The following is a 15,062-nucleotide window of genomic DNA, read 5'->3' on the forward strand; positions in this document are numbered from 1 at the left end:
AGCTGGACCAAGTACGTGTGCATCACAGGCGTTTACCTTACACAAGCCTCAGAAGGACAGTAAACGTCACCAGCACGCCAGCTCTCTGTGCGAATCTCATGCCTCAATTGTCGACACGAAAAAAATCCGTAAACTCTTTCACTCCACCGAATTGATCTATTTAAAATTCAGTTCCAAAGCCTCTCCCACTCGAGGGCGGTAGTCACCAGCACCGTGCACGTTTCCCTGACCCAAACCACATCCCAACCAAATACTGCGTCTGCTTTAGAAAAATGAACGGGCTACACAGCACCCTTCTTTTGTTTGCACATCAACTCCTATTCTGCCACTTTTCTTCACGAGAACCTCACCTTTGCATACTTTAATTGGCTTTGACTTCAGAAACAGATCTGCGGTATCTTTTTTTTTTTTTTAATTTTTTTTTTGGTAATGTTTATTTTTGAGACAGAGAGCATGAACAGGGGAGGGGCAGAGAGAGAGGGAGACACAGAATCTGAAACAGGCTCCAGGCTCTGAGCTGTCGGCACAGAGCCCGACGTGGGGCTGGAACCCACGAACTGTGAGATCATGACCTGAGCCAAAGTCAGATGCTTAACCAACTGAGCCACCCAGGTGCCCCTGCGGTATCTTTTTTATTACGGTAGCAAAGAACCTTTGTCTTAATATGCTGCTACTCAGCCAACTTTCCCGAATGTGTCACATACAGGACGGAATAGTCAAGTATTCCGTAAGTTATTCCCAGGAAAAACAATCCTGTCAGGAGGTTACTGTTCAGGGCGCCCAGGTGGCTAAGTCGGTTAAGCAACCAGCTCTTGACTTCGGCTCAGGTCATGCGTGATCTCACGGTTTATGGGTTCGAGCCCTGTGTTGGGACGTGCACTGACGGTGCAGAGCCTGCTTGAGACTCTCTCTCCCTCTCTCTCTCTCAAAAAATAAAATCATAAACTTCGAAGATATTCCCTACAAACATTGCCAATTTCCTTTCTGATGGGGCGGGCTTTTTTCCGACGCTGCTGGGTACCCGAGTGCACTGAAGTCTGTGCCACAGCTACAACTCCTGTAGCATCACGGAAGCAGTTTACACGGGCTAATTGAATCCTCATCTCCATTCACAGCATGATTCCCCTTTTACAGATGAGGACACCGAGGCACTGAGAAGGGAGTTAACTTGCCAGAGTCTTACCCCCCTGAAGCATCCCACCAAGCTGACACCTTCCAATTCCTACCTCAAGGCTCTCTCCACACACGCTTCTAAAGCAGCCCAAAGGGGTGCGTAACTCCCATCTTATCCTAACATTCAAAAGCCTTCCATGGCTCCCTAGTGCCCATCCCGGAGGCTTGTCCTCTGGCCCCCTCCTCACAGTGACATCTGCAGGCTCCCAATTCCAGCTACGCCAGGCAGGTGGCTATCCTCCCAGGGGCACCTGCTCCCCTCGGCCTCCAGCCTCTGCCATCTCCCCACAGAAGTCCGGTCAGCACACCCTCGACAACCACCCCCCCCAAACAAGGAGGAGAGCAAATACACATCCTACGTTATTTCGCTGGCATCCCAAGTCAAATGTGACTTCTCTTTCTCGGAAACCTGAGGGTTTTCTCTCTCTCCTAGAACAATTGGAGGAACTTGCCTACACCACCTCTGAACTACAAACTCTTGGAGAACAGGGCACGGTTCACTCATGCATGTGTGCCCGCTCGAGGAAGTGCTTTAGTGAACACTTTCTAGATGAATTCTTCCATGTCCTGATGACTTAATTTAACAATTCAAAAACAAAAAACAAAAAACAAAAAACTAGCATGGTTTTGGAGAATAGCCAAGGTTCTCAATATTAGAAAAGCCGAAGGCCATAACACAAAACAGCTTCCTGAAGAGAAATGCCATTATGGACACCTCTGGGAAAACAGATTAAACGACACTTAGGCTGCAAATATTTCCCTAGCTTTCCCTCACCGTCACGGTCTCAGGGGCCAGGCCCGAGTGAGAGTGGTCACAAAACGATGCTAATGGCAATCTGATTTTTAAATTTAACTTAAATTTTCTTCTTGAATCTTTAACTTTTGTCCATATTTTGAAATAGCCTTTCCTGGGGCGCCTGGGTGGCTCAGTCGGTTGAGCGTCCGACTTTAGCTCAGGTCACGATCTTGCGGTCCGTGAGTTTGAGCCCCGCGTCAGGCTCTGGGCTGATGGCCCAGAGCCTGGAGCCTGCTTCCGATTCTGTGTCTCCCTCTCTCTCTCTGCCCCTCCCCTGTTCATGCTCTGTCTCTCTCTGTCTCAAAAACAAATAAATGTTAAAAAAAAAAAGTTTAAAAAAAAAGAAATAGCCTTTCCTTATCTTTAAGTTTATTTATTCATTTTGAGAGAGGGGCAGAAAAAGAGGGAGAGAGACTCCCAAGCAGGCTACCTGCTGTCAGTGCAGAGCCTGATGCGGGGCTCAAACTCACAAACCATGAGATCATGACCTGAGCCGAAATCAAGAGTCAGACACTTAACCAACTGAGCCACCCAGGTGCCCCGAAACTTTCCTTATTTAATGAGAGGACGGAAACATCTTTTTGTAAGAAAAGGAGAGAGGAAGAGATAAATATATATGTACAGAGGGGAGGTGAAGAGAGGATACTGGGGTGAATATTAATTTTAATTGAAATTCTTCATTTTTTTCCTACCTGTGTTTTCTTGACTATACACAAGAGGGCTGATTATTTGTAGATAATTTATATATTGTTTTTATATATTTGATTCTGACCATGGATGTAATTTTCAAAATTTGTATTTGGGTAAAACCAGAAACTCAGATCTTTACAGACACAGCTTCATGCGTACAGTTGAACTTGGGCTGTGCAAGAACTAATTATCTGAACTGAGGGCAGTCCTGGCTGTTTGTGCTCCAGACCCTCCAGGTTCCTGACATCTGCTCATCAGATATTTTATTGTCCATCCGTCTCTACCACAGGCGCCCTGAGCAAGTAAGGAGAGGAGGGCTGGGGACCCAAGGTCCCCACCACAGACTCAGGTAATACATCTGATGAGACAAATGACTCAAATAAGGTTGAGGATCCCATATACGGTTCCTTTCTGAAGTTTTTACTCTAATTCCAGTTATTAACATACCGCGTGATATCAAATACAGTTTCATATTCTTCAACTTATTGTTGAGTGGGATGTATGACATTTACTAGGGACATATTTTGTTTTGCATGTTCTCTGTTATTTACGTAAAGGAAATGTTTCCTTTACTGACCACTTTAACTAAAGCACGCGACAGATGCACCAGAAAGGGTATGATGACCTACCTCTCCACCCTCGCTAGTCAATAACCAGCACCCACGTAATTAGCCATTTCCCCTGCCAAAACCGTGCCATGCGATGTAAGCAAAGGAGCTTCAAGATTAAAGGCCGAATGTGCAAGTCACGAAATATTACAGGTTTAATTCTCACGCCCTAACCGTGCATGGTGGGTACGAAAGCAAAACAAAAGCCAAGTACATTCACATTATTTATTTTCTGCCAAGTCAAGTTCTAAATTATAATCCGTGCCTTCTTCCACACTGGTGGCTTCATCTAAATTCCCTCTGCCTTCCTGCCCTCCTCTCTAAACCCTCTCCCTGCTTCTCGGGGTGGGGGGGGCGCTCCGCACAGCCAGCCTGCATCCAGCCACCTCCCACATATGCCCAGCCACCCTCTGTCTCCTCTAGATCAGACGCCTTTTCTTGCAGCTCCTCACGTAGGTTCTCAAGAACTGCTATGTTAGCGAGAGCAGACGTGGGTGGAAAGATGCACTCTCCCCCGTGTCGGTTCACAGAGGTGAGCATATGGGCCCTTCCCGGCTCTTCTTCTTGCACTTGTCCTCGTTCTGAAGATGCTCTCTCTTCTAGGTGCACACGCCTCTCTGGCCGATCTCAGAAAAGTCACGCGTGCAAGACTGTCTATGCTCACGCCTCCCACGTCCGCTACGTCTCCAGACCCGGACCTTTCCTCCAAGCTCCGACCCCACGTACATAACCACCCATCTGATATCCCCACCTACACGTCCTAGACCTCAAGCTTAGCATATGCTTACAGCAGAGCGGTTGGGGTGTTTTCCCCCCAAAATAAAACTTGCCCCCGCACCTACCCTGGGCCCTCTCCACCTCACTGAAAAGGAGCACTGGTCACTGAGTCCTTAATCCAGAAACCCTAGAGCCGTCCTCGGTCCTCTCTTTCCTCACTGCCGTCACCCACACACCAAATCTATCAGCCACTCCTGTGCCCACAATAAATCTTCCGTGTCCCATCCTCTATCCTTACCTCCAACGTCACTGCCCTACCCCTGGCCGCGGCCACCCTTCCCCTGGGTCACCGCCGGTGTCCCAACCTGCTCTTCTCCTTCCCACGCCATTCTGTCTCCAGCGGCACAATTTTCATAAACTACAAAGGGAACCGTGCCCCATCCCTTCATGCATGCGACACTGGCTTCCTCATGAGCTGCCGCTAAACTGCAGACTCTTTACTCTCTCCATAAAATGACCAGCGCCTACGTTTCCAGCCTGATCTCATACACCAGTCTCCATCCCTCCCGTCTGCACCCTCCTCTTCCACACCCTCCAGCCACAGCGCATCTCTCAGCGACGCCAATCCCGGTCCAGGCAGGTGCCGCGGCAGGAGCAGAGGCCGGAGAAGGAAACATTCCCCGCCCTCTTCGGACTCCTTCTTCTCCATGACGGTCTGTTCAAAGCATCATGGCCACAGGGAGGCCCTTGCAGACAGAATTTTATTCTTTGTGTTAGCCCTGCAGGGAGGATCAGTTGCAAGCATTCAGTCAAATTTATACTTACTTACTTCATTTATTTATTTCCCTTTCTCGGGGGGTCTGCTTCCCAGTGGAAATTCCATGTGGGTCGTGCACCCCAACACTTAGCACCCTGCCGTCGGTAGTAGAAACTCAACACTCACCGAGGGATGAGTGTGTAAAGAAACAATTATAACACAGCGAGACAGGTGCTAGTCTGGGAAGTGATCGCAAAGTTCTATGGAAACGGAAAGAAACTCTTTCGAGATCTGGGCTACGTCTTTTGCAGCGGAAGCTTGTCTGGAAGAGCAGCCTGAAGGAAAGCACTGAGAACACAAGAGGAGGATGTGCTCAGGCGCAGGTGGATCACGGGGCCAGACGGCAGTGGGCTGCTAGGCCAGGCTCACAGCACAGACGCTACTGGGGTATAGAAGCGTAACTCTGGGGACGGTGCGGAAGGAAGACAAGGAAGACAAGGAAGAGGACTGGAGACGGAGACGCTATAGCTAGGACGATGTCACCCTGGCAAGCGAGACCCTCTGGACTCAGGCAGTGGGCATGAGAAGACAGGCAAAGGCCCAGACCAGAAACTCCGCATGAAAAGGGTTTGGCAAGTAATGAGACGCGCAAGTTAGGGACAAATGACTTTTTAAATGACGAGGCCGCTGGGGCGCCCGGGTGGCTCAGCCGGTTAAGCGTCCGACTTCGGCTCAGGTCATGATCTCACAGTTTGTGAGTTCGAGCCTCTGTCCCGACAGCTCAGAGCCTGGAGCCTGCTTTGGATTCCGTGTGTGTGTGTGTGTGTGTGTGTGTGTGTGTGTGTGTGTGTGTGTGTCTGCCCCTCCCCCGATCTCTCTCTCTCTCTCAAAAATAAAACATTAAAAAAAATTGAATGGTGAGGCCACTAACTGAGATTCACTACCAAATACAGGCAGGTTTTCAGGAAGAAACTTGCTAAGTCTATGGGCTGCACCATGTGTGACGTCCTTGGGGACATCCTTGGGCCTTGGGCGGCTGGGGGACAGAAGGGAAGATGAGGGTGAGGTGGAGGTCATGGATTTAGAAACTAACACGCATGTGGTGACGGCCTCTCTGGAAATGGGGCGCATCATTGAATCGTTGCCCGAACCTTTCAAGAAGTTGTTAAATGGCAGCGAAAAGTGAAAACGCTTTTCTTCTACGATGTTCTCTGGGAAGGAAAAATGGAAGAATCAAAAGCGAAAATAAAACTGCTAATTCCCTCAAAATTCCTAGGATATTAGGCAAATAAAACTGCGTTTTACAGAAAGCAGAGATTCTAAACATTGCTCGCAGGGTCAAACCAGCCCTTGCTAAATAAACAAGGCTGTGCTTGACCACGTCCTTCTTTCGCCGGGGCTCGTGGGGACGGAGAGCGAGGGCGTTCTCAGGAAGCTCGCGTACAAAGCCCCATGACCGAGTGCAGCTGAGGGGAAAGGGGCTGTAGTGACTGCCAACGCACGATCGCCCCCAGAGAGTTCTCTGGGGGCCTGAAGGATGTTTCGCTTCTGGGTATTTCCCGGTCACCACTACTCACGGCTCCTCACTGCATCCCACACCCCTGCCCGCCCGCGCCTCTCCTGCACACACACAAGTGTGTGGCTGGACACCTGCAACAGCCTGGCTTTAACAGACCTCCTACACGGAAATTCCAGCCTGGCAGGAGTCGAGGGACAGCCCCCCGCTCACCACCTCCGTTCCCTCGACGATCGGCCAGCCAGAGAGTCAGAGGAAGGCAAGGAGTCGGACAGGAGGAGGCCCCGGGTGAACAGCCAGAAGCACAGGGCCGGGTCCCCCAGGCCTGGGGGACCGAGGAAACGAGACAGTCCAGCGCAGAGCCGTCAGAAGAACCCAGCGGGTGTCGGAAAGTCAGAGGCAGACAGGAAGCCCCTGTCTCTCCCGAGCCACCTGCAGGCGCCCAAAAGGCTTGAAAGACACAAGGCTCGGTTCTCCTGCGTCGCGTCAATTTACAAGCAGAGCACCTGGGAGCGCGTCCCGTGAAGGGCAAGTCCCCGAAATTTCCCTCCCGCTCCCCGCCAGCAAGGTGCCCAGCGAACCATCCTAGACCTGTCCCCACGAGGCCTTCCGGCCTGCGCACAGAGCAAGCACCGGGAGGGGTATTTTCCAGAACTTCTGAACCAGCTCTTCCAACTGGAAGGCATCTTCATTATGGGTTATCACTTTAGGGAGCTTTCTGGCACAAGGATCCTTCTGCCTTTTTTTTTTTAATGTTTTTATTTATTTTTGAGACCGCGAGAGGCAGAGCATGAGCAGGAGAGGGGCAGAGAGAGAGGGAGACATAGAATCTGAAACAGGCTCCAGGCTCCGAGCTGTCAGCACAGAGCCCGACGTGGGGCTCGAACCCACGGACCGTGAGATCATGACCTGAGCCGAAGCCGGACGCTCAACCGACTGAGCCACCCAGGCGCCCCTCTGCCTTTTGACCTCAGCCGTTCCAACCTCCCTTCCAACACCCCACACGCTCCCTCAGGACAGACTCTGTCACCCGGGCGCATAGCCCCGATGAAAAGCGCGTGAACAAAGAAGCGTGAGGCTGTGCAGAGACGCAAGCACATCACTAACTTCCCTGACGTGGGCTTCCGGAAACTGAGAGGAAAATGAAAAAGAGGCTAATTTTTGTTTCTTTTCTTTCTTAAGTTTTGTCTTACTGATCAGGCAAAAAAAATAATAAGTTAATTAATAAAACAAGGAAAATGAAGGCTCTCACACTCTTCGTTAATACTAGACTCGAGGCCTTTCTGCGAAGCACTCAGCAGCCCACCCCAACCGTTGGGGTAAATCTCACTGACCCCGTTGGGGTAAATCTCAAGTTCTACGAGACAGGTTTCTGCTTTAGCCTCAGGAGCAGAGGTTAAAGGGTGGCCACACCCTCTGTCACCCAAGCTCTTGAAAGTAGGGAACCTTGGAGAACCTCAGACACAAAACACAGCGGCTTGAGTTAGCATCATGTCCGCCATTTAACGGTGAAGAGAAGAGGGAGGCTGAGGGGAGGCCCCGAGGGCAGGGGCGACAGGGAGCCCCGCTGTCATTCCCGGCTCAGACAGGAGGTCCTCGCTCTCCCCGCCCCCCTCCACCCCACCCCTCCCGGCCCCGGGGAACTCACACTGGAGAGAGGCCAGGAAATATCCTCCGCAGGCAGGTGCCGATGTGAGCCAACACTTCGCTCACGTCGTCGGGCGATGCCATCCTCATGGAGATGCTGTGCTTGTCAGTCTCCACGACCATCTGCAAGAAGCGGGCGGACGCTGCTTAACACCGAGTCCCAGGCCGCGAGTCTGTAGCTTTAAACCAGATAAACCGCGTATTCCCACCGACACGTACCCACGAGGTACCAGCCTCTTCGGAAGCGCTTCCCTAAAATAACACCCTCAGTGAAGACCCAAGGAAGTGCCTGGGTAGACGGTGGAAAGGTCCAGAAACATCCAGAAACTGAAGCACGTGTTTCTAAAGGCGAAACTACAGATGCAAACAGACCCCCGCCCCACACGCACACACACGAGGGAGACGGGCCATTCGCACTCACACACAACTTCTCCTAAGTTTCCCAAGGTTTTGTCTTGAGACGCAGCCTTCCAAAGTCTGCTCCATCCCTACCGCCCAGTGTAAGGAGGTATGCCTCCGCCAGTGAGCAGGTGAGGGCAAGCTGATCGTTACCTTTTTCTTTTTAAACATTTTTTAAAATTAGACCCCTTCCGAGATGTTTAAATGAAATGCTAAAACCTTTTGCCTGGTAGCGAAAGAAAAATCAAACGCTTGGGAACATTTCAACTTTTCTTTTTTTGTTTTTTAATTTTTTTTAACATTTAATTATTTTTGAGACAGAGAGAGACAGAGCAGGAGCAGGGGAGGGGCAGAGAGAGGGAGACACAGAATCCAAAACAGGTTCCAGGCTCTGAGCCGTCAGCACGGAGCCCGACGCGGGGCTCAAACCCACAAACTGTGAGATCATGACCTGAGCCAAAGTCGGACGCTTAACCGACTGAGCCACCCAGGCATCCCAAACATTTCAACTTTTCTAAGAAGAGAGAATGTTGGAAAGGATTATGTGACGGGAACAAGGTAATCATGTTCGGGGTGAGGCAAAGAATCATTCCAGTGAACTGCTGGGAGATGTCCAAAGCTTACACCAAAAATGTTGACGCTGAGGTCATACAGCTAGGTAAATAAATATAAATCAACCTGAAAACATGGGCAGGTCGCAAAGGGCAACAGGTTGTTTATGGACATATTTCAGATAAAAAGAATCAACTTCAATCACTTTTTAAAAAATACCATTATCTTGGATCTCAAAAAAACATTCATGTTAAACGCAATCCCTTTGGATCAAAATACCCTCACATATTTACTTCCTGCTGGTACTTACCTTGTGCAAAAATACGATGAGGGAACACTACACTTAATGTGCAACTAGCCCATGAGATTAACAAAGCAGTTTTTAGATTTGTTTGGGGCTGTCCTAAAATTAACTAAATTAAAAGTAATCACGTGGGGGCACGTGGATGACTCAGCCGGTTGAGCGTCCAACTATTGATTTCGGCTCAGGTCAAGGTGAGATCGAGCCCCGCGTTTTGAGCGGGAGAAAGAGAGCATGAGTGGGGGAGGGACAGAGAGAGAGAAAGAGAGAATCCCAAGCAGCCTCTGCGCTCTCGCACAGAGCCCGATGCGGAGCTCGAACCCATGAACCGTAAGATCGTGACCTGAGCCGAAACCAGGAGTCAGATGCTTAACCAACTGAGCCACCCAGGCATCCCAAATAAATAAGCTTTTAAAAAAATAAAGGAAAAGTAGTGCAATTTATGTGTCCAAATGCTGAGACCAAAGAGAAAGACTTAAGTGACCTCAGACCTTCAAATGTCACTTTTCCACAAGCACCCCAGAGGAATCTGTCAATACGTACCGCCTCCGTGGCAGTGAGTTGGCTCCCCACATAAAAAAACAAACAAACCAACCTTTTTTATCCTAATTTTCATGCATCGGTCTTCTAGAAGGTGACCCAAGGAAGATTTCTCCCCAAAAGGGCGGCCAGCTTTGCTATCCCTGCCGGGTCCTTATTGTTCAGCCCCAGGACACCTCAAGGAAGCATCTGAAGCAAACCGCCTTGTGCAGTTAGGCTCAGATGTCCCACGTGCACGTATCTGTGCGTACGCGTGGTTTACAAAGCCAGACACCCTGGGACGCAGCCACGGGGTCCACGCTCTGCAGCCCACCCCCAACACCCCACCACCGTGGGTAATGAGATTTTCCACGACAAGGCGTTTCTGCTTTCTTCCCATCTAGTGCAGCCATTCAGTGCACAGTTCGGGGGTGAGCAATCAGTAATTAGCGTCTTCTAACTCCGCTTACTCTTAATGCCTAATCATCCTTAATTGCACGGGACTGAACAGAATGACAGGGAAGAAAAGAAGGTGACAGGTCTGGAGGGGAAGAAAGGAGGCTTTCACATCCACCCCGATATAAAAGCTGTGCACGGCCCTGCGTAATAGGTCGCCACCTTTGGATCACGTAAAGACTGACACAGAGGGACAGAGGTGATGCTAACACAGCCAATCGTTTCACCAGGACAAAGGACTCCCTTTCAAATACCTCTGTCCCTCCGATTTCGGCTGCAGAAAAAAAAAAAAAAATCAAGCCTTTGAAACAGTTCTGGCTTAGATACCCAGCAGGACATAATCCACGACCTCCAATGCATGTTTAAGATAATAATGTAACTGCTAATATCTTACTTGGGAGAGTTTCCAACCCCACCCACCTCCTTTTTTAAGTAGAACAACCTGGATATATCTGAAGCACTTTTTTTTTTTTGAGGGAGGGAGAGAGAGAAAGAGAGAGAGAGAGAGAGAGAGAGAGAGAAAGCGCACAGGGGAGGGGCAGAGAGAGAGGGGCACAGAGGATCTGAAGCAGGCTCCACACTGGCAGCACAGAGCCTGATACGGGGCTCGAACTCATGAATTGCAAGATCATGACCTGAGCCAAAGCCAGAAGCTTAACTGACTGTGCCACCCAGATGCCCCGACCTTAAGCACTTTTTCATAAAAGCCAGCAACGCGTCTGTGACGAGTTCTTCGTTCTTCTAACAGAAACAGCCATGAGTGGTTTGCCAACATCATCCTATGACACAGCAAACAATTAACTTTACAATTTTTAAAAAATCCTAAGTGTTTCAGTCGTACAACAACTAGTCCCCAAATTCCATACCTATGAAGCTACCTAACTGCGGGTCTCAGTGTATTGACCACGAACAGAAAACAGAATTTCAACAAAACTTAAACACAGAGAAAGTGCTCCGACAACGAGATGGGGAAAACGGGATAAAAGTCTCGCATATTCTCGCAAAGGCCAGGAAAAGAACAGCAAATGTCACATTTCAGTCCCCCAGTAACACGTACTCCCCCTGTGACACGCGCTCTGCCTCACTCACACACGATGAAATGTGAACGTCCGGGCATTTAATCTGAATTGACAAACTATAACTAAATAATGATAAAAAGCTAACCAATCCCAAAGAACGTTAAAAAGAACGGAAAAAAAAAAAAGAGAAAAAAGAAAAGCTCATCCTAACCCAGGGTACGGTGTGAGTGCCACATCCAGTTGTAAAACCTACGGTTTTACATTACAGAGCACTAGAGAAACCAGACGTTGAGGTTCCTGAGGTGACACGGGGTACATCTTTCATCCTCTGCGACACAAGGCAATCAAATGTCCACCCCTGATACCGAGTCCCAATAGTCGTGTGTGTGTGTGTGTGTGCGCGCGCGCGTGTGTGTGTGCGCGCGTGTGTGTGCGTGTGTGTGCATAAGCGTGTGCATAAGTGTGTGCATGTGTGTGCATAAGCGTGTGCATGTGTGTGCATAAGCGTGTGCATAAGTGTGTGCATGTGTGCATAAGTGTGTGTGCATGTGTGCATAAGCGTGTGCATAAGTGTGTGAATGCACGCGTATGTGTGCATGTGTATGTTAAGTGTGTGCGTATGTGTATACGTGCATAAGTGTGTGCGGGTGCACTGCATAAGCGTGTGCACACGTGTGTGCATGCACAAGTGTGTGAGTACGCATGTGCGCGTGTGAGTATACATGTGGGCGCATGTGCGTGCACATGGATACGGGTGTGTGTGTGCATATGCGTGCATGCATGTGTACACAGAGGAGCGTGACAGGGAGAGAGGTAATGCTGGAGGCATCAGTATTTACGTCTCAACAGAACCACAGAAATTTCCGAAAGCTGAGATTCTGAGGACCGGCAAGCATCATGAGCCCCTCGGTTCCGCTATGCCGTCGTCTGCAAGGCCCACACAGAACGGGAGCTAGGTGGCAGGGCTCCTCCGCTGGCACTCGCAGTGACGACGGCTCCACGGGCCCAAGGTGACCACCGTCTACCCCGTGCCTCTTTGAATGCCAGACACACTGGAGGGAAGCGACTTCCTGCGTCCCCAGGCCAGACCAGTGCCGGCAGCTGCACAGGGAAATCGGCCTTGCTGTATCCACATCCTTTCTCATAATTAAGTCCCACAGGCACATCATACTCTGAATATGACCTTGGCATTAACATTTCAGTTAATGCCCTTCTGCTCCCATCAGAACCCCGACACCATAAACATAAACATCCCTGAATTAGGAACGTCAGGAAGGCCCTGCTTATGTCATCATTCGTGAGCAATCGTTCACTCCTGCATATGGCTGCCATTTGGGCAAACATATGGTGCTGTAATTCTTCTTCCCAACTCCAGTTTCTAGAGAATGCTAAACACACAGGATAACACACTGCTCTCAGATGAACCATGGAAAAGTTCCAAGGATTTGTATGTAATCTCGATCAACGTAAAGTGACAATTCTGACCATTTTTTCTAGGAGTTGTTGTCAATAACTACACACACATGCGTGGGCGCACGCAAACACGCATGCATTTTCTTTATAGTTTTAAAAACTAAAGCAAAAAGTAGAACGAAGGAAACAATAAAGATCAGAGTAGGCATCGATGAAATAGGAAACAAACTCAATAGAGAAAATCAACAAAACCAAAAGCAAGTTCTTTGAGAAGATCTATAGAATTGATAAACCTCTAGCCAAGGAGCCAGGGAGCCAGGGGTCAGAAGGGAGGGGAGGAGAATCAAACGGTCAACAGGAACGATATTCCACGATATTCCACGGATACTGACAGCATAACAAAGGGATACTACGAACAGACAACGGAGATGAAATGGATACATTTCTTAGAAAAGTCAAACCACCACAGCTCCCTTAAGAAGAAAACATATGAATGCATCTATATCTATTAAAGAAACAGAATTTGTAGTTAAAAAAACTTCCCCAAGGAAAAAACTCCAGGCTCGGATAACATCACTAGTACTTTCAGCCAAACATTTAAAGAGTTGGTTATTCTCAATTTTTCTAAAAGTCCAAAGAGAAGGGACTAGTTCTGAGTCCATGATCACTCTAATACAGAAAGCAGACAAAAACTTGGTTTTAAAAAGAGAAAACTACAGTCACTGTCATTAACATAGATGCAAAGATTCCTTGCAAAATTTTAATAAATAGAACCCATCAAAATACAAAATGGATAATACATCATAAGCAAGTAGGGTTAATCCCAGGAATGAAAGGTTGAATGAATATCCGGAAAATCAATCAATATAATTCACCACATAAACAAACTAAAAAGAAAAAGAAAAACACAATCATAGAGAAAAAAACATTTTTTTTTTTGACAAAACACAAAACTAATTTCTGATAAAAACCCTCGGCCACCTTGGGGTCACCTGGGTGGCTCGGTTAAGCCATCCGACTTCAGCCGGAGTCATGATCTCGCAGTCCGTGGGTTTGAGCCCCTCGTCGGGCTCCGTGATGACAGCTCGGAGCCTGGAGTCTGCTTCTGATTCTGTGCCTCCCTCTCTCTGTCCCTCCTCCACACACTCTGCGTCTGTCTGTCTCTCTCTCAAAAATAAATAAACATTTAAAAAAACTTGAAAAAAAAAGGAAAAAGAAAGTCTCAGCCACCTTGGAACAGAAGAGAAACTTCTCAACCAGAAAAAGGGCATCTATGAAAAACCTACAGCTAACATCACACTTAGTGGAAGAAGGACGCTTTCCCTCCAAGGTTGGGAAGAGAACAAGGATGTCTGTTCTCAGCACTTGTGCTCAGCACTGATCTGGAGGTATCAGCGGGGCCAGTTAGCAGGGGCCGAGATTTTATTTTACCCCACCTGGAACCCAGTAAGTTAGCCTGCTGCTATTTGGTGAACGTCAGCAGGAGACAGGAGACCTCTGGGTGAGACAGAAGCGACTTTCTTATTCACGGCATAGCACACGGCGTGAGTCCCACATGCGCACAGATTCTCCCTGACCCCAAAGCCCCACAGGGCGACACAGAGGGCTCAGGGAGATGCCCGCACACACACAGCGATGCTTACAGGGAAGGAACCTCTGAACTTGGGTAACCTACGCTTCTCAGAGTGAACGGTAAGCGAGCCTGCTGTTTGTCCATAAGGGAAACATGCCACCATGTCACACGGGTGCTTGCAGGGGACACAATCCTGAGATGCAGCCCGGGTGGAGAGCAAGTCACAGCAACGAATCCCCGGCATACCCAGCGAGACAGGCAGGAGCACAAGAGACCCACAAGGAAGGCCTCCCAACAGCAGTAAGGCAAGAAAAAGAAAGAAAAGGCATCGATACTGCAAGAGGAAGAAGCGAAATTGTCTTTATTCTCAAACAACACCATCATCTATGGGGAAAATGATCAAACCCATTTTTAAGAGCTACAAGAATGGAGGTGCCTGGGTGGCTCAGTCGGTTAAGCATCCGACTCTTGATCTCAGCTCAGGTCTTGATCTCAGGGACGTGAGTCCAAAGCCCCACACTGGGCTCTGTGCTGGGCATAGAGCCTACTTAAAAAAAACCCAAAGCTACTAGAGCCAACAGGTGAGTGCAAAAAGGTGGCAGGACAGAAGATCGTGGTATGTCAATACACTGGCAAGAAGCAATTAGGAATCAGAATTTAAAACAATACTATTTATAATAGCATCAAAAAATACAAAATACTTGCGAATAAATCTGACAAAAGATGTGTAAGACCTGTAACACTGAAATCTATGTAAAACACTGTTGATGGAAATCAAAGATGACCTAAATACGTGTAGAAATACATAGTTTTCTTGGGTCAGGGACTCCGTACTGTTAAGATGTCAATTCTCCCAAACTTGATTATAATATCAATCAAAATCTCAGCAGCCTTTTCTGTAGAAAGTGAGCTGAGTCTCAAATTCA

General features: G+C 48.6%; 1 protein-coding gene across 11 annotated transcripts in view; it reads right to left on the reverse strand.

Annotated features, from left to right (window-relative positions):
* The window catches only part of CARMIL1 (capping protein regulator and myosin 1 linker 1), a 310,110-nt gene that overhangs the window by 174,609 nt on the left and 120,439 nt on the right, over window positions 1-15,062 (reverse strand). For all 11 annotated transcript variants that reach the window (XM_042985575.1, XM_042985582.1, XM_042985577.1 and 8 more), the window contains one exon: window positions 7,906-8,027. In XM_042985575.1, the coding sequence (XP_042841509.1) occupies window positions 7,906-8,027 (122 nt within the window). The remainder of the gene's footprint in view (window positions 1-7,905; window positions 8,028-15,062) is intronic.

The sequence above is a fragment of the Panthera tigris genome, chromosome B2 (assembly GCF_018350195.1).
Source record: "Panthera tigris isolate Pti1 chromosome B2, P.tigris_Pti1_mat1.1, whole genome shotgun sequence".
NCBI classification, from domain to species: domain Eukaryota; kingdom Metazoa; phylum Chordata; class Mammalia; order Carnivora; family Felidae; genus Panthera; species Panthera tigris.